This window comes from Amblyomma americanum, chromosome 9 (genome assembly GCF_052857255.1).
Source record: "Amblyomma americanum isolate KBUSLIRL-KWMA chromosome 9, ASM5285725v1, whole genome shotgun sequence".
Classification (NCBI taxonomy): Eukaryota; Metazoa; Arthropoda; class Arachnida; order Ixodida; family Ixodidae; genus Amblyomma; species Amblyomma americanum.
In genome coordinates this window covers 151064409-151084093 of record NC_135505.1, presented here as the reverse complement: position 1 = coordinate 151084093, position 19685 = coordinate 151064409, and the positions used below count along the sequence as shown (strand labels likewise).

At 49.0% G+C, this 19685-nt stretch overlaps 1 protein-coding gene across 1 annotated transcript in view; it reads right to left on the bottom strand.

The window, feature by feature from the left end:
- The window catches only part of insc (spindle orientation adaptor protein inscuteable), a 40995-nt gene extending 21971 nt beyond the window's left edge, over positions 1-19024 (bottom strand). The window contains exon 1 of the mRNA XM_077638119.1: positions 18809-19024. Within this exon, the coding sequence (XP_077494245.1) occupies positions 18809-18874 (66 nt within the window). The 5' untranslated portion in view covers positions 18875-19024. The remainder of the gene's footprint in view (positions 1-18808) is intronic.
- Positions 19025-19685: the final 661 nt, after the last annotated feature.

Below are 19685 nucleotides of genomic sequence, written 5' to 3'. Positions count from 1 at the left end.
CCGCTATTTCAAGGGTGGAAGTTGGTGTTCCACAGCGCTTCCAGTTACACGTGTGCTGGAAACGAACGTCGCAAGCACGGTTCGGGAGAGGGGGCGACGGCGCCTGCGTCGTGTCAAAGTGGCGCTTGGCGGTTGACACCAGAAGTCACGGCCAGCTGCGCGCGCAGAGCTCGCGGAAAGGTCAATGGATCTGTCTTCGCGTGCAACGGTCCATCAGCGGGCGAACAATGCTGCCGAAAGTGAGAGCGTCTCTGGCGATCAGCCGTTACTCACGAGGCCTTGTTTTAAAGACTTTGGGGACGCCACTCAACCTCCACCTCATTTGCCCAGTCCCTCAGGCACCCTGTGTAGCCTTACTAATATCTCAGGGACCTGCCGCGGTCCCCGCTCCGCCTCATCTCAGCCTCATGATACATACTGGTTGAGGGCGGTCTCTCGACTTGGAAAAACAGAAACTTAGCGCATGAGTTCTGTGCTTCATTAGGAATTTATGTGGTACAAGCAAACCATAACTATGACAGCATCGCCAAAATTACTAGTGACAGCTAATGACATGTAGGGGTACATTTTCATCCAGTTTGCACTGCACACATACTATTCAGTACATACTCGGTATTATACAAAAATGGTATTCTGGCATGAGAGCTGCGATCATTGTTGTTTGATAGGCACGCGCTAGACCTTGCTTTGATATAGATCGTTTTGCAGTGCAGCTAGCTTTATCTAGCTTGGCAATGTAGTGCCATCTATCACCTGGCCATATATCCAAGCTGATATGTGCCGCAGGTTGCAGTATAGGCCTTAGATGTAAAAAAAGAGGAAAGCTGCTCGTCGTACCATGAAATGTCTTTTTTTGGGGAAGTTGGGTGGGGGGGGGGGGGTACATTTATTGCTTCAGAGGTTGTCGTTATTTTATACGAGCAGGTATGTCGCTTGGTAATCGCGGCTTATGACGCGTCTTCGCTCACGGATGCTATATCAGGAAAGCCGTTCTGGGTGTCATTTTTGCCTTGCACGACTATACCTTGCGTGTGTCTTTCGCATACATTGCAAAAGCACCGAAGTTTGGGCCAGTTGGTATTGATTCATCCTGAGAAAACGAAGCAGCACGAAAAAACTGGGACGAAAAAGACACACATACGACTGGACGAATGCTGTCGTATGTGTGTCTTTTTCGTCCCCGTTTTTTCGTGCTGCTTGGTTTTCTCAAGATGAATCGTATACATTAGATACAAGGCTGCAGGCACATCTCTGTGAGAACACTAGTCTGTGAACAGGTGTACTATATAGGCACGGCTTTACTTCGCGGTAATTTATTGACGTATGACGGCGTTTGACGGTATTTTACCTGACGCATGCTGTGGTGCAAATCAGCAAAGAATGTGCATTCTGCGTTTTACGCTCAACGTTTGTGGAGACGGACCGAGAGCGAGGTTTACTTGAGGGAGAGGTCGGCCTGAGGGAACGTGAGGAAGAGAAGAGATAGGATAACGAAGGATGATGACGTGCAGAGACCTTTTCACGACCCTCGGGAAAACCGGTTTTCTGGGCTGTGGAGAGAATGTGGGAAAGCTAAATCCTCAACTCTTTGCTGTCCTACGAGCCATGGCGGCGCCCGTGGACCTGTCTGTGAAAAGGTCCATCATTTGCTCGCCTAACCACAACCGCGAGTCGAGACCCGTACGTTACACGCGGATAGACCGAAGAGCATCCAGCACACGTGATGCCATGCGAACTCTCCTTCGGTTCGCTTGTGACGCGGATAAGGAATGCAAGACGCCCAGTCTCCTTCAATCGACACAGCCGCCAGCTTAATCCATGTTTGCAAACTTCGCCTTTCGGCAGATCAGACATGAAGAGCTCGTATACCTCATCAGAAGACAGACGCTAAACTGTCGAGCCGGTTTCAAGGATGTGGCGGTGGTGGAAAACTTTAATGCAAGCCCGAAGCTGTATAAGGGAGAGAATTTGTGGGACGAGGAAGAGGGGCAGTTTTCTAATGGAAATGAGGAGATTCAGTAAAAAAAAAATTCTCCTTATCGCTACCATGCATTTCTCCATAGCCACGCATAGCCACGTTGTTCCATAGCCATGTTGTTTTTGAATTTTCCTGCACTCCATCGAAGTGTTTTGAAGAACTTCTGTTTTGGCTAGATGGTTCATTTCGATCCAGAAAGGAAAACAGTAGCTCCGAAAAACACACAGACACAGTAGAAGAACGACGTAGGACGAGCGCTTGTCCTACGTCGTTCTTCTACTGTGTCTGTGTGTTTTTCGGCGCTACTGTTTTCCTTTCTGGATCCATCGAAGTGACATGCCTGTCATGTTAGAAATTTGCGCAAGAAAACTTCGGCTTTGTTTTTGTTATGATATGGGAAATAAGTTTATTTAAGTTTTCAGATAAACGGGCATGCATGCATGGCATGGAGTTCGTACCGTGGCATAAGAATGTCAACACCGACTGTGCGTGGGGAGAGTGTTGGAATTAGGGAACTTCCCGCGCTGGCCAGCTAGGTTTTGGCTCGCGACTCTCGCCGCCGCATCAGTAACCGCGCCCGACTCCAATGGCGTATCCATCAGTGACTTTTACTCGTCAAGAATTTTCAGGCAACTCGATACACCTCACCGGCAAGCGCGATGACTGCGGATGTGCTGGCGGCAACTGCTCTGTCCAGCTCAGACCTGCGAGACAATTGCTTGACTGCATTTTGCGACGATGCCAAGATGGGCACCCCCCCCCCCCCCCCCCAAACACCCTCTCCAAAAGTGGCCCATGAACCCGCCCACATGCGCACGTATATCGTCATCAGCATGCTTTGTTTTTCTGGCTATCGAGGGGACTGTAGCGTATATGGAAATTTTGCTAACGTCCTAAGATCTTTCTGCTGCTTTTAATTATAAATCTTAATAAAAAAGACGACTGTATTGCGTCCATGGAAGCGTTTCATTTCTGTGAGTAAGCCAGCGACGTTTTTTTTTTGCCAGTGTGGTTTTATTTCGTTTTCTGCGTTACGGGACCAATGCTCGCCACTTCTAACAACCTTGATATAACGGAGCGTCGTAAGCCGCACAAGTCATGTCGACCGAAGTTTGAATCTGACCAATGTGATTTTACGTCCACATGACAGAACAGACATCGGAGGCAGTGCACACTCGCCAGGGAAAAAACAAATACATAAGCACCCCTTCAGTCGTCTTCATAAAACCAGAGCTAAGAGTTTTGAAGAATGTTTGCTGCATACAAAAAAAAAGTTTTCGCGCAGTCGCAGATGCAATCAACGCCTTCTCGAGAGCGTGCAAAGATAAGTAAACCAAGCAAACCAGTTGACAGAAGCGTTTCGAGTGAGATCATCTTCGACGGGTTGGGTTTGAAATACAAAAGTTGAGGAATACTGACACTAACCAATATTAGCACCCCACGTTTGTGGACCCATCTGTCCTTTCTTCGGGAGACCGGGTGAGTCCCGAAACGTCGGGCTGCTAATAAACTAATAAATACCAGTCAGCTTTCCTCAACATTTATCGTAGCACTCTGTCGCATTGTCCGTTCGTATTCACTGTAAGAACTACGCCCTGAATCCACCCAAGTCACTCATCCTCTGTCCACGTTCGGATTCTGTATTCTTACCACTGACGCGCTTGATTGACTCCCTGTGTTTTTATTTCTTTTGCAAATAGCTCACTGTGTGAGGCCCAAGGCACCTCCCCCCTCCTTCCTCGCTCTGCTGCAAAATCCGGGAGGGGGGCACAAGCTGTCGACTTGGCTCTTCGAAAACTGCCTGCCAGCTGCCCCTACCACCGGAGGAGGAGGGAGGGCAGTCTGCCACGCGACCGCTGTCGTCTGCCACGTGGCCAGCGCCTCCTCCATCTGCCGCCGCATTGCGCCTCTGTGGTCCCCCGCACATTGCGAGCCCGAACATCTGCCGCGCGTGCGGCTCGACTGCGCCACTCCCTCCGGCACGAAACCGAGCCGTCATTTTCTCTTTCATGATCATCGTCGTCGTCTGCTGATTTTGCTTTTGTAAGGAACACCGTCGTCAATGCCGGAGATTCTCGAATGCAGTAGAAAAGCCTCGCCCTTGTTCTACCGGCCAGCCTTCTCTATACTTAGTTGGTAATCTACATTCTGCCTAATTAGACGCTGTTGATCACATTCCGATATGCTATCTGCCTGGAGCTCCTTCCCGTACCCAGGAATTCTCGAGAAACGCGTTTTTTTTTCAACGGGAAGTTGTTTATGAACGCAATTTTTTGGCACATTGTAAGATGCACTAAAACGATCAATATATCTGCAGATCCCTCCTCGGGACGCTTGTATATGCCTGCTATCCAGTGTCGAAAACGCACCCCGTTGATTTTCTGTGGCAGTATTAAGAAGCGCAGGACAAACTTCAAAAGTAAGATTTTGCTACACATCAGAAGGTTAGACCGTTGCCGTCAGTATGTATACAACAGTATCCTACAATATTCCACACGCCTCAAAGTAAAAGGGATCTCCAAGAAAGCTGCACTTGCATAATTGTCCTGTAATCGATTACTTCTCTGGAATTGCTCAGCTACTTTTTGGAGGCTGTAATCTGTTACATTTCAGATGAAGTAATTGTATTCGGTTACTTGTTTTCTGTAACGTGTACGAGACCGCCCCAGAGGAAACCTGCTACATCTCACCCATGATGGCATGTATCTGTACTGGCTCAGCTGGTCGTTGCCCTTCGGCACAGCGGGGTTTTGTTTGCGACATGTTCTGTGATGCCAACGTAGATATATATATATATATATGCTTACGCCGGTCATTGCAAAACTGCAGGAGCTGCCTATGCACGTGTCCGTAGCAGTTACTTAGTACTAGTGCACCAACAGTAACACATTTTTGCTCCCCCTTCCCTCTTTTCCTCAGAAAAAAACCTTGTGCAAAAAAAAATCAAAGGAAAATCCCATTATTTCGTCGCAGAAACTCCCTTAAATGCAATGCAGCGTCAATTTCAAGGCGAACAAGGCGGCTGAAACAGAAACACCAGAAGGAGTTCTTGATTGTGGGACGCAGAATAACAACAGATTTCACTTAGATGGCGCGCGCGCGAGAGAGATTAGGTTTTATTAACAATTAAAAAAAATGAATTTTTGCCGTCGAGGATGGATCCGCCGGAAATTTCCCGCCCACTGCAGTAGACGAGCAGAAGGTGCCTGGTGGCCGGAGGGACCGCAAGGATCTTGAGGAGTGGCAGATGGTGGCGCATTCTCAGGACGTGTAATAGTGTTGGGGGACCTGTGCAAAAGGGCGGGCGTCGGTGGGGTGACGGGCATGTTGGTTTTTAGGCGAGGGGAACGTGTTCGTCTGTAGCTGCCGTTATAGGACAGCTTCTTCCGCTGAGAGCTGTGCGCGGCAAGTGCATGCGGCGTTCCTCACAGCGTATGAGAAGTGCACACTCAAAGCCTGCCCCGAAATCTGGGCCGAACCCTATAACTGTCCCCGAGGCAACTCGGCTCCGTAGTTCGCTGGCGAGCGCTTCCTGCGGATGCACCCAGACGATGCGGTAGCAGCAGGCGGAAGCGGCCAGTGCACGACTGGTGCTGCCGCCGTGTGAATGGACATGTCTTGCTTCAAGCGTCTCCTGTCAGTCTGTGAGGATTGTAGCTAACTTGTTACTGGTCCCCGCGCGACTCGAGGGTGGCCAAGAAGACTATACCGTTAACCACACCTTTGATGAGCGTGGCCGGATTTTCGTTCCACCTACACCGGGCAGTATGCGCCCAGACAGACATCAAGCCAGAAGACAGCTAGAAGGTGGGACGTATAGTACGTATACAGTCTGCGCTATGCACAGACGCAATGCTATGATACGGGACAGGAACCACTACGACAACCCTGTCCGGGATTTGTCACTGCCGAATTTCACGCTAGCACTGCTTCGGACCTCGAGGAGCTCGCCATAATAAGAGCTATAGAAAATGCGGCCCACACACCACTGCGTGCAAGTTTGTCCGGTTAGTGGTTCATTTGACGATGCTGCATGTTTTATACGCTATCTAAAACTTAATCTGCCGAATCCTCCTTCTTTATTTTTGCAATGCGCGACGGCACACACGCGCTCATTTTCCCGGCAGGCAGTAAATGCAATAAGGTACAACGCTCAGTGCCGCTTTGACGCCCACATGCCACGCGCGCAGTTTTCGAATTGCGGAATAAATGGACAAAATTTGTTGAGCCACACCAGCGAGGGTAATCGCGTTTTCGAAGTTGTGAAAACTGATATGGCTATTAATAATTCCGGCTACAAATCTCTAATTGCAAACAGGCGCCTATATGTGATAGTGAAGAGGTTAACTACTAGAATTCAGTTAAATAACTTTAGTGGTTAATTCGCCTCGTCTGTGGTGTCCGCCAACGTCGATATTACGATGCATCAAAAGATGTCCCTGCCTCGAAAAATCTATTTGCAAAAATTAGTGCCGCGCTTCCTTGAAACGTGGGGTATAAGTGTCTTTTATTTGGAATAAATGGCGTCAGCGCCGGAAGGGAGAGCTGCTTCGCCAACGTCGTGAGGTTGGAGGCCATCTCGGGCCGCCTGAGCATTCGACAGGGGTTGCTTCTTCGAAGAGACATTCTTGCAGCTCTTCGCCTCTTTCCCGGTTTGCATTTCGGATAGCGGGACAGGCGCGGTAATTGTCAACCAGCAGGTTCCGACTGGCTTCGCTGGGGGATGGGATCGTCCTGACTGCGGGCCTCGCTTTGGGCCATAAAGCGCCAGTGTCTTTGAATCGCGCCGTGGCGCTAATTTGCTCGGGCGTCCGGCCCGTGGACAATGGAAGCGCCCTCGTTACGGCCATCCGGTGTACCTTGCGGAACGGCCTTGAACGCGAACAATGCCAGCCACTAATGATCTTGCGCGCCCAAAGAGTTCATCTGTGGTTGCTCGCTCCGGCTCTTCTTTCTGCAAGTGGAAACCGCGAACTTGACCGGACCATTCTTCGCGCGTATTTTGTGGCCTCCCGATTCATGATACAGATAGGCGTAGTCTCCAGTCAGTTTCGTTGTGAAGACTTGTTGTTTTCAATGGCTTTAGCTAAAACAATCCCTCACGAACAGAGCGCCCCCAAACCCCAATCAACCTTAAATTATCTCACCCTTTCAGGCAGTGCGCATCCATTCCCAAAATCCAATAATCTCAGTGTGAGCGGCCATAGCGTTTTTTTGGCGGTTGTCGGGCTGGACAGTAGAGGTCTTTTTTTTTTCTTGCAGGATTTATATTCCCCGTAATTCCTAAATATTTTTCTTTCGATTCGTTTGAGCCCGTTATACCTCGTGACATGGGCCGGGGCGTTTTATTTTCAATTATTTTTCCCAACCCCATCATACGATTTGTTTGTTTGCAACAAATCTGGAGACCAGCGGGAAAATAAAAAATCGCACAGAGTTTCCCCAACTCGCTCGAATGAGAAAATGCTCGAGTTTATAATATCGATGTCAATCTACACCCATCTTGCAGTAACTGAATTTTTTTTCTCAGTTAACGTGATTTCCGCCAAGGCCTTTCAACTGTAACGCAACTATAGTACAGAGGCAGTTAACGACATTGCAGCGGAAGAACCACGCGAAAATTCATGAAATATCCCCTGCCTAACCTCATGATTTGGACAGAGTGCATCAGAGCGATTTATTTACGGATTAGTACTAATGGGAATCGTCAGTTCGTCCACATGGATACCAAATACCTAATCGGCAGAGAGCAGATGCCGAAATAGATTGTTGCGATAATAAAGAGCTATTACTCATCACCACCTAAGCCATACAGCTACAAACGAAAGCTGTGCAGCTTTCGACAGCTGCACAGCGCGACCCTGAACCGGGAGGAATTTTTTATCATGCGAGGCTTCTGTTGAAGGTGTACAGCTTTCCTCTGCAGCCGCATGGCTGCGCTTGGGTAGGCGATGATGAGTAATCGCTCCCTTCGACGCACCTTTGGGGACTCCCCCGGAACGCATTGGACTAAGTGGTTACAAATTGGGATGATTAAGCATAAGCAGCAGAGTACTGCAGGAGTCTATACTGGGCCTGATTTAGTTTTTTTTATATTGGTGATACTGCTTTCAGTATCTGTTTGCATCGCCCATTTGGAATCCTCATCAAGCTTACCTCATCAATGCCCTCGAATCTGTTCAAAATCGCGCTGCTCGCTTCATTCATTCATCGTACTCTTATGATATCAGCGTTTCCTCCTCAGAAACAGCATCCGGATTATCACCCTTATCGCTCCGCCATCGCATTACCAGCTTGTCTTTATTTCACAAGCTCTTCCACAGCCCTGTGCACATCGCACCTTATATTCTTCCCCCAGCACGCATATCTCATCGCACCAGCCACCACCTACAAGTTGCCCGTCCACGCTCACGCACCGCCACTTTTTCTAATTCCTTCTTTCCTCGTGCAGCCGCAGACTGGAACGGCCTTCCAAACAACGTCGCCATCATCACTTGCCCAAGTCTTTTCGCTGATAATGTTAAAAGTTTCCTGTTATTGTGAATCTGTGCTTTTAATTGTTGCCACCCCTTATGTAACACCCCTCTTTTGGGGCCTTTAAGGTAATAAAATGAAATGAAAAGATGTTGCACTATCTTTATCAATCAATCTTTATTTCTGGTACTCGGGGATTAACGACCCTAAGGCCTTACAGTAAACAATGTAGAAGCGTCAAGGAAAGAAAAATTCCCGAGGATACCTATAATTACGTTTCCCGTTGGCAATGCGTTGGAATCTGTTGCCTTCACGTCGGGTTTTGTGTCATTCTTTCATGGTTGTGTTTGCGGACCCCTACACGACTGGCTGCACACGGACGCATCTCTTCGGGTCCTTCTGGCTGGTGGCTTCCCCGATGGCGTCCAGAGGTGGAGACACGGAAGCGGCGAACATAAATCGAAAAGTGTAGCTGTCACTTCCGACCTGGCGTCGTCACTATCGGTCCTGCATGGGAACTGAGTGACCGACGGCCCATTTTCTCCCCGATGAAGCTCCTTATGCTGTTACACTGAAAGCGATGAACTGGCAAGACGATAAAGAACATCATCTCTCAGCGAAGCCCAGATATCAAGACAAAATCGTGAGAAACAAGCACAAAGCACGACTAAAAAGCACTGCAGTGCCGACTGGGGCATCGCTCAAGGCGCGAGGAACAGAAAGAGGGGGGGGGGGGGGGGGTGGACAAAAAAGAAGTAGCGATCATTACACCCTGGCCAATCTCCCGCCGTGGGTATGTGCCAATTAAGCCTGAGGACATCGTCGTCATCACACGCGAACGGCATGGTATTTATATCGTTCCAGTACAAAAGGACAAGGAGCTTGGAAATATGTCTGGACGGTGGAAGTAAGTATTATGTGTCTAGGCTATAATATAATAGGCTATATTATGTGTCGGCTGTGCAAGGCATCTGTTATGAAAGAGGGATTAGACCGGACAGCTCTGTTTCGGCATGCTGATTTTCAGCCTTAAGCAAATCATCGCACTAGGTGTCATAATGGAGAGTTTCTAGAGGAGTGCCCGCACTTGTCGACACCGCAGAGAGAAGAGTTGAGAAATAGGGCAGAATCGAAAAATGAAGGTAAAAGAGGAATAAACTGTGGTTCTATATACGTGTCACAAAGCAATAACCTCGAATCGATAAAGTAATTGGTGTCGGCGCCACTTCTCAATTTACGGTAAATATAAATATCTCAGCTAGCTCTGCATTAGAGCGGGAAAGGCATGCCTAGCAAATATGTCCAGCTGATGAAAAACAACTACTGTTTTTCCGCCGAACGTAAAAGTTTGCCTTTCAACCTGCCAGCCTATACTTTGTAAGCATAAAAATACCCCAGCGGTATACATGGGACCCGTTTGGAAGTGCATTGTTCTTAAAGTAAAAATAGTTAAACGGATGCAAAGAAGAGCTGCTAAGTTCCCTCTCTCACTCTGCCACGAGTATTTTGCGAGTATGTGGGATCCTCAATGTAGCCGAACTAGGCCCTGCTTTTCACGTTAACCAAAAGCAAGCAGTGATTATATTACTACCATGCCTTGAATCCACGCGTTAACGTGCGCGCAAATTCTTTCTTTCCGTGAATCGCAAGAGATTATCCAGCACAGTCCTGTTGTTTGAGAATTTTAAGGAACAAGCGCTCGTCCCGTCCTCTCACTTCGTCCCTTTACCTCGCGCCTCCTGAAAGAACAGCGCGGACTTGCTTTACAAGATCCGCATGTCCGCGCCTGTACTTATTTCTGGTTATATTGAAATTACCGTTTGGACTGGGAATGTATTTTCTTTCCAAGCGAAGAGCCTCACTGCGCCAGCTTTTCGAGCCGTCAGCTGGGCCGCAAGTTTCACCTTGAATGTAGCTGGAGGTCAATCAAGGAAATGACTACTGTCTCACGTATCTCGGGGGACATCCGAACGACGCCCGTAAGGAAAGGAAAATAAAATGAAAATTGGTTTTAAGGAAAGGAAATTAAGCCTCTCACATATCTCGGTGGACACCCGAATCGCGCCTTAAGGGAATGAAAGTGAAATAAAGTTGGTTCTAAGGAAAGGAAATAGCGCCATTTCCTTTCCCTAAAAAACCAATGGAAACCGCCAGTCGCTCGACCACGAACGTAGCCAGGGAGATGCAGCTTATCGCTTTCGACCAGGGTTAACGAGAGCTAAACCACCAGCAATTTTTTTCTTCTGCTGATCATTGTTGGACGTTTGTTTTGACCTGTGCACTCAACTCGAATCGTGCGTCTTTTTCTGCATTTATGTATATTTTGTTTGTAAAGTCGATGTTTACGTCGTCCTTCTTGTGCAGTGTACCCCTCGTGTACAAAATAAAACAAACAAAAACAAGCCAGTTTAATTCGTGTATTGCCCGATATAACATTTTTGCTGAATGCCAATGCTTAATTTGGTCTTGGAGTATGTGCTCTTCGTACAGCTCATATGTTAAAAGCAGTGGCAATGTACGTAACCAGGCTCCGTGAAAAAAAACGGAGGAAGCGGGCTGATCTCTGGTCACCCCGTTGGCTTCCCTGAAAAGCTCGCGGGTCTGACACGAAATGTGTGGCCCCTCGTCAAGGTCGCCGCTCACGGCTGCAGCCAAGCGTCGAGGCGGGCCCGAGCGGCATACCGGGAGGGCGGAGCTCCGGCGCCAGTCACCCACGCCCACACAGTGGACGCTTGACTGCGGTCGCGAGCGGCACGTCCGCTTTTTTGTCCGCAGCTGCAGGTATGGTTCCTCCTGTTTGTCATTCGTTGACCCCGCTGTTTGTTCGCAGTCAACGTCATTCCACGCGATAAAGGCCTCGAGTGTGCGTCGTAAAATTCGCACATTTACTGTGACGGGTAATTCCCATTGGCTGGAAAGAAGCTACGCCCCCTGACTGGAAGTGGCGTCACTTCCGGCAAAGTCATCAACAGCTTTTAATTGCCAACACATAAGGTGTCCCAGTGAATTATTTAAATGCATCACAGCGGATACACGAGGCCTAGACTATCTTGGCCGACTGTGAAATTACGCCAACAGTCGTGATTAAGAACTAGCCATACTGCACGATAACTGCACGTGCGCTTTATAGTCAAGTCCAGTGCGTGCCAATTTTGCTCTGAAAAGCGGCTTCTTCTGTAAGGCACTTGTCGGCCGTTCGCTCGATTATACAGCAGTATAGTCTTGAGCTGCTGGCAGCCGATGTCTCGACACGTCGATGCTGTGTGAATACATATTCATTGCTTTATGAGATCATTTACCCACCAGAGGTGTTTTTTTTTTAAATCTAACTCCATATATTACGCAGTAGCGTTTATACAGCGGCACCTGTATGGAACTCGCAAAATAATTTTCCATCTTATAGCTAGCTATCATTACGATATCGTGAGCAGCGCGAGAGAAATAACCGACGAGAAACGGAGGAGGAGCTGAGAACAAGCGTTGTTCTAAGTTCACGGCACCAAGCGCCACGAGTAATACCTCGCTCGGGCATTACTTGGTACAATACGGGACAGACTTGCGTTGGAAATGCTGTGCCCTATCCTTAGGAGCTCGTGTGAGCCAGAACACCGTCGGCACCCAGCCGCGTCCTCGCTCCGGCTCGATTGAAACACAGCTCGGTAAAGTGGTCGCTGAGAAGTCGGCTGCCCGGAGAAGGTGCCCGCTTATCCATTTCTTAAACTTATCACCCGTTGATGCTGCTAAGTAACCTTGGTTCAGAGCGCGGGATATAGACCGGTGACTGAACTTCGCAAGAGCGCGGTATCACGTAAAACCACGCACAGCTTCAAATACTTAGCAAACCTTCATGCGTGTTCTTTCGTGGCCCAACGATGATGGCACAGAGCAGAGGAAACAGGGCTCCGCACGTGTTGTCCTTTCGTCTGCGCAGGAGCCTTTTCCCAGAAACGCCTTTCCCAACCTCTTGCTAGCCTTCTCGAGCAGTGGACGACCGGTAAGCATTGTCGTGCAATAACAAAAAGACGACAGGCAAAGTGAAAAACTAGGCGGGGTTTTAACGAATGCAAACCGAGTAGAAGTGCGAAGGCGTGCTTGTGTTTAGCCTGTTTGGCCCATTGTTTTCCTTTGCTGGGTCGTCGGCATGTCTGGCGACGATATAAGACTCACGGAAAGCTTCGATCGAGGTTAAGCTGATCTGATCTGTTCGCGCCGCAGGTGCAAGTTGATGAAGACGACTATGCGCAATGGACAGCGCGACAGTGTGTTGCAGTTTCATTCTCACAACCTTTCATCCTCTCCTGCCGGCGGTTTTCACGGCAGATAATTAAGCACTTGTTTATTTCCCTCGCTGCCGTTCACAGATCTCCCCGTCCTCCTCTCCTTCGGTGCAACCGTCAAAGGACGTGTGCTGGCTTCCTCACAGGTATACGTTATCGAGACCGGGAGATTTTTGTGTTAAATCTTCTTTCCCTTTGCTTTTCTCTCAAAATTTATTTATTTATGATTATTACTTTTCAATTACTTTATGTTAACCCTCACCTCTTTGTTTCCTCGGCCCCTCAGAATGTGTTTCCCCAGATTCCTCAATTTTTTTTTTATGAGCCGCTTGAGATAAGCATGGATGAATTTTTCTCCTGTTTGGATCTGCACCAGACCCTGCCCAGCAGTGCGTGTGTGCCATCGCTTCAGAGGCAGCAACAACACGAGGCGTGATCGGCTGACCTCCCACTCACTCCCACAGGAATTTGGTTTCTCGCTGTTAACAAGGAGCTTATTCCATGTATGATGTGGTGTTTCTTTTTGGCTCGCATGGGATTTAGCTAGCTGACAGTCTCGAATGGCAGTCAGAAATGTGATCCCGGTGTCCGCCCTGTGGGCAGATGTTTTGCTGCGTGACATCCCTATAGGAACCAGGGATTCTGTGATGAAGTGATGGATGTTCTCGATAAAGTGAATGCACGTAAATTTTGATCTCATACCAACCAACAAGGTTCGGGTGTTCCCGTACTTGCCGAAGGTGGCAATAAAGAAGAGAAATGCAGTGACAGAACAGTGCTGTCGCGCATTGGCCAGCGAAGCTGATCGCTTGCGTCGTCGCGAGCTCGAAACCCGGTCGCGGCATTATTTTAATTATTTATTTAGGTGAGGCTTCAGCAATGAAACGGCTTTTGCAGCTTTGGTTGTGAAGTAGAGCTTTGGCTCTATAGAACACACCTGATGTCCCGTTCAATGCACTGCGAACGGCTCGCTTCACGAGCTCGGGCGCCCGATGCGCCATTCAGGGGAGATCAGTGGTTCAACCCACGTCCTCGGGCTCCGCAGCGTGTTCAGGCGTTGAGCGAAAACGGGCTAACAGAGTTTACATGTGCGTCTGGCGGACTTGGCCTTCCATGATGAACGACATACACGAAAGTACGGATAAAGCGTTCCGTAAATCGCTCTCAGCCAGGAAGAGATCCTGCAGTTTTAATACGGGCTTAAATCAGACGCTACGCACCCCGGCTGATAGACGCGACCATGCAACTATTATAGACCTCGTTTTGTTACTGTTTGACAAGCGAAATGGTGTATATTTTTAGTTTATGGTTTATGGTGGTTACGCGTCCCAAAGCGACTCGGGCTATGAGGGACGCCGTAGTGAAGGGCTCCGGAAATTTCGACCACCTGGGGTTCTTTAACGTGCACTGACGTCGCACAGTACACGGGCCTCTGGAATTTCGCCTCCATCGAAATTCAACCAGCGCGGCCGGGATCGAACCCGCGTCTTTCGTGTCAGCAACCGAGTGCCATAACCGCTGAGCCCCCCGCAGTTCACCACACTGTTAAATAAGCACGCTACTAAAGTCAGCACTTGTAGTGTCTGTCCCGTTTTTTTTTCTCCGTGTTTTTGCTGATCACGGCGGAACGGTACGACCTTCGCGTGGAGTACCCGTTTAGATTTGGCGTTCCCTCCGAACTAGTTAAATCCAGACATTCAAATTTCGCGGCAGATTCTTCAGAATTCTCCTCTCCATCTGGGTCGAATTTTTATTTTCATTTGTGTGCTATTTATTATTGCTATTATTCAGGCTTCTTGTTCGTGCTGCATTTTTAAAAGTAAATACATTTTATTCTTTAAGTTTGGTTGGAATTTCGAACGTTCCGAAGCCGCACGCAAACAGCACAAATGACAGAGCCATCTTCATGGAGGTTTGGAACGTTGTGAATTGCCGGAAATAAATCCTTCATATTCCCGCAGTGGCTCGCACAATGCAGTACAAACGTGGAAAACGCTCGCAACAGATAGAGTTGCGCATATACCAAGGATAAATTTATGCAAATTTTCCTGGCCGCAGCGGCAAAGCGCGCCTCAGGAGCACGAGTGGACCAAACGGTGTAAGGTTATGCCATCCGAAGAGCGGGCCTTGAAGTTTCCACAGCTGTCGTCACGTCTCCTTCACTCGAGCTCGGCAGATGATCAACGCGTCTTTGTGGATTAAGCGCTCTTTTTCACAGGACCTTAGTGCTGGCCTTAAATGAAGTGTCTTCCTCCTCCCTAATTGTACTACGGGTTCCGTAATTTTTTGTCTTCATTTCGCCTCTATATCGGAAAAGCGGCTGTCGAGATGAAACCCGCAAGCTGTTGCTGGCGAGCGCAGCAGCCGGGGGCGAGACAGGTCACCCGCACCGACGCAAAGCAGCTCGCGGTTCTGCTTCCGCTATCCCACTTCCGCCGCCGAGATGGGTCGCCTCGCACACCGGAAGCGGGCCTCCGTCCGTCGACTTGGCCCGTTCTGTGCAGTGCCCGTTATCTCTCTCTCGGCTCCGCAATGGACGCAGGGAAATCACGCGGAAATATCGTTCGGCCGAGCCTTTCCTGGCTTTTGCCGGAAGCGAAACGATGCCAACGCACGGCAAAGAACCCAAGGTGGTTGAAATAAGGCCTCCACTACGGTGTATTTCTTTCACTCCCTCCTTCATCGCGTCGCGGTTTAATTGTACACCGAGAAGTGAGAGTGAGCCAAGTTCTGAGTCTCTCAGAACCCCCTTTCTCCGTACTATTCAAGCGCAATATAGCGTCAGGCGGCATACGTTTCCTCTTATTAATTACGAGACGCAGGCGGATCCATCGTGCGTATACATATGTGAGGCCAATCCCGATTGCCCTGCAACACCATTTAAAACGTATATTCCGTTCACTTTAAAAGGCATTATTAATCCACAGCCCTACGGGGGCCGCGCACTCGCCTTAATTCAGCGCCGCTGAACAGAATAACTGCGCCGCTGTTCGCGGGGGAAGCAGCGCGGCTGATGTCGCCACGTGCTCAGGCGCGCGTGCCCCCGATGTGGGCCGGCGACAGGATGCGAGGCGGTTTAGTCAACTGTGGAGGGCTTCCTGCAGCGCCGCCGAGCGGGGCAACAATGCGCGGCTCCGGGGCGCTGCCCGAAAGGAAACGGCGTCTGTGAAAGCTGCCTTCGATGCAACGCAGCCGGAATCACAGTCCAGGTTCACGCCTCAGGTTTACGGTACCGGCGCTTGGCAACGCGCGTGGCGTTGTAACGCGTGTCGTGTCGTTTTCAGGTGTGGACGGGCCGCTGTGCTATACTGCAAACTCGACGCCCAGGACTAAAAGCAGGAGAAAGCAAGTGCCGCTCCCCTCTCTGTAAGGATACATAAACCAAAATATTTTTTTTCCCCGTTGATAGAGGCGAGAAAACCCAGCGGACGCGTTTTTGTTAAATTGATTATGAGGAAACGAAAGGCGCGGCAACTGTCTCAATTCTCGGTGGACACCTCAACAGCGCCGTAGCGGAAATGATGAACGAGGGAATGAAAGGAGGAGGAAGCCGAGAGCTCCGGAATAATCTCGTGCCTGTGGCCCACGCGCGCCTTTTGCGTTTCGCCTCCGTCGAAGCGCGGCCGTACGGGACTGAACTCCGGCTCAGCAGCCGAGCGCGCTAACCACTGAGTCATCGCAGTTTCTGGGCATATTCTCCATTAGTAGCCACATTCACAAAACTACTACTATGTTTAATATGGTGGCAGCGAGTGCTTGCTGGCAGCACATGACATGTTACACGAAACAGGTCCTTACCTTGTTGCCATGGGAACGCTTGATGTCGTGTAGGAAATGTTAAAGTGAATTGCTTTCATCATCTGACCGAATGACGTCACCAAGAGGCAAGGGAGAGCGCCCAGGGTAAAGGGTATACGGTGGGGGCGGATGAACGAGCAAGGCCACGTGATTTAGCTGCGAGTGAGAGCACTTCTCGCGTGCAGCAATGGCATGAAGTGTTTCGCTTCGTGCAAGGAACAAGTGCTACTGCGTTGGTGCTCGCTGTAGTAGCTGAAAAGTTCTCAATAATACCCCCATTCTCCCCAAACACGAAGCCAGCACACTCCGTAAACACCACAAACACACTGATCACAACACAACTCCTCGCAAGAAAGGATGTCTTTGCTGCAGGATCGACACACCCTACCACGTGGTGTCATAGCAGACTGCCACTTGGTGGCGCCGGCAGCCCTTGCCGCCTCGTTGCCTCTTGGTGACTCATCCGCTTCTACCTTGGTGTGGAGTCCGCGAGGAATTTTTCCCCAAGCCCTAGTTCGCCGACCTTGCATTACTTGGCCGTAGTTTGGGCAGCTCCTCGCAAAATGTGCCCCCATTCCCTCCAAAAGATTTTTCTGGCTATGTACGCCGTTGCTTATCGCTTTCTGTCGACGTCGAAAACTCGCCTTCACTTACTTTCGCACCTTTTTCCCGCCCATGGCATTGCCTGCGCAGAAACGGTGCATTTCGCCGACAAACGCGCATGTTCCTTCCTCGTATAAGCCGATCGAGGCTCTGTGTCTTTCTGGAAATAAAACTGTCGCTTGTGCCCTTAGGCACTTTTGGTGTGAGCTTTCAGTTCGCAGCACGGCACGCTTGGCAAGGGCGAATCGCATTCTCATGTCCCTATACGCTGGGATTGATCACTCAACAAAAGCTTACAATTTACGGAGAGCATTTGCTAATGCAGAATTCTCCATCCAGAGCTGCAAATGCTGCAAATGCGGGCAGCCGCACACGTAGGGAAAATGTTCTTTAACTATAATTCACTGGCTGCAAAGTTGGCGCTATTTCATTGGTCTGGAAATAACATCCTCTGCATTCGCGCCCTTGGTAAATACCTCAGCTGTGAGCTAGTTTTCTTTTTCCTACATTTGGCTCACACTGACGTTGCTTCACATCTCGCTCATGCCCCAGCGCCCATTATGCTGCATAGTTGATCGTGTGTCGAGTTGTCATGCTTATGTGGGTTTTCTATTATTTTCACGCAGCCTGCTATAAAATCGGACGATATTCTTTTAGTCCAAATTCGGTCACAAATCGGTTTATTCAGCAAAAATTTCCATAATCTGTTTTTTTTTTGCTGCAAAAAAAAAAAACAACTTCCTAAAAGCGCTCGTTTCTGACAGACAAAATGTGCCGTATTGTTTGCTCAATACGTATATTTCACAAACAACATGGAAATGAGAGGTTTCGAGGAAAAAAAGCTGTTCACCAAACTATTTTTTTTCTCTCATCTATTTGACATGCATGCCGGAATTACCTTCCTGCCTTGCACGCTGTAAAAAACAAAACAAAAAAAACAGGCTATTTTAAACGCTCAAGTGCCCTGGAGCATGACGTCGTTAGCGTGGATAGCGCTTAATACATGATGCCGAATAAATGTCTGGTCGGTGTATGCCCGCGTTTTGGCGTCCCGCTTCTGAAAGTTACTTTTCGTAACTTCAGTGATGTCATGAATACCAAGCGTTAAGAGACGTTTAAGATCAGCAGTTGAACAAACACTCTTCTACTAAGCACAAAAGACTCAGTAATTTTCCTGCAGTGTCCCTAGCTTTGTGCAGGAAAACGTACGTTCTCTATACTCTTTCGTATACAATGCCTACGCCTCAAGGAGCCCCTCAAACCCTTGCTCTTAATTGTGTGTACTCTTGAAGGGGCATTAATTGTCGGGGTTGAAATCGGGTTTCGCCCGAAAACGAAGGGCTACAAGTATATATAGCATTCACATTTCGGTTCAAGCTTTCGTTAGCGTTGTGCGTTATAGCTGTAGTGATCGACTGCGAGCGCTATATTACAACATTCTTTTATCAGTTTTTACTTGTTTTTGTCCGCGTCTGTGACGCGTGTGCGTTACATTCGCAGCACACTGGATGCAACCAGTATAATAATTTACCTACGCAACGAACTAAAACTACGTCCGATCCTGAGGGGATATCTGCCGCAGACATTAAAACTCCCCTGCTGACGCCCGCAGGACGTCCAAGGGAGTTTCAGTGCTTATTGGGTATAGTTACGCTGGGTAATTGAAAAGCTGGCTTACCGACACACGATCCCACTGCTCCGAGTTTTGGCCACAACACTTGCTAAGCAGGCAGATAGCTTTCATGTTGCGCCGCTTGTCCGCGATCCTAAGTCACCGCAGAAGCCTCCGTGCGCCAAACATTGCACATCCTCGCGTCGCCCGAGGCAGAACACGGGCAGCGGAGAATTCCCCGAGGGAACGACACAATGCGCCGATGCACGGCGTCGCTCTGTTGTGAGCGATTTTATTCTTTTCCTCGCGTCAGGAAGAACGTCATCCGACCCGCACACTACGCAGACGGATCACTCGGCAGCAGCCGCCGCATGACGTCGGCGCCGGCCGACGCCTTCGTCAAAGCAGAGTGCCGGGTTAGCATCCGCAAAGGCTTCTCAGTGAAATGCCTAATTGGTTATACGGTTTCGCAGCAGGGGTGGCGCTTATAATTTAGTTGCTGTTCGTGCATTTTATAAATTAAGTCCCCGATCCAAACCTGCGACCGATGTGCAGCCGCAGCCGACATTCCCTTTAGTGTCGTTCTAAAGGCACCCTCAACTCTTTTATTGCGGAAAACCTTTACTCGACCCATATTCGAATACGCTTTCTGCTGTGGAGCCCATAATCCCAGCGAAATGTTGAAAATTTGAAAATGGTCGAAGAAATTTGCCGGTGTTCACTGCCGTATTGGTGCGTGTGGCATGGTGTAGCCAGGCTTAGCTCAATAGAAACACATGCCTACAAAAAGCACAGAGCAAGTGTAACCATATAGCAGCGAAAACGTATAGTAATGAAAGCGAAACCGAATAAAAATCTAATCCGTAGCACAGTTAAAAGCCACTAAATGTCAATCCAGTTTGCTGTCTTCCCAGCATGTCTCGGGTATGGTGGCCAGAATGAA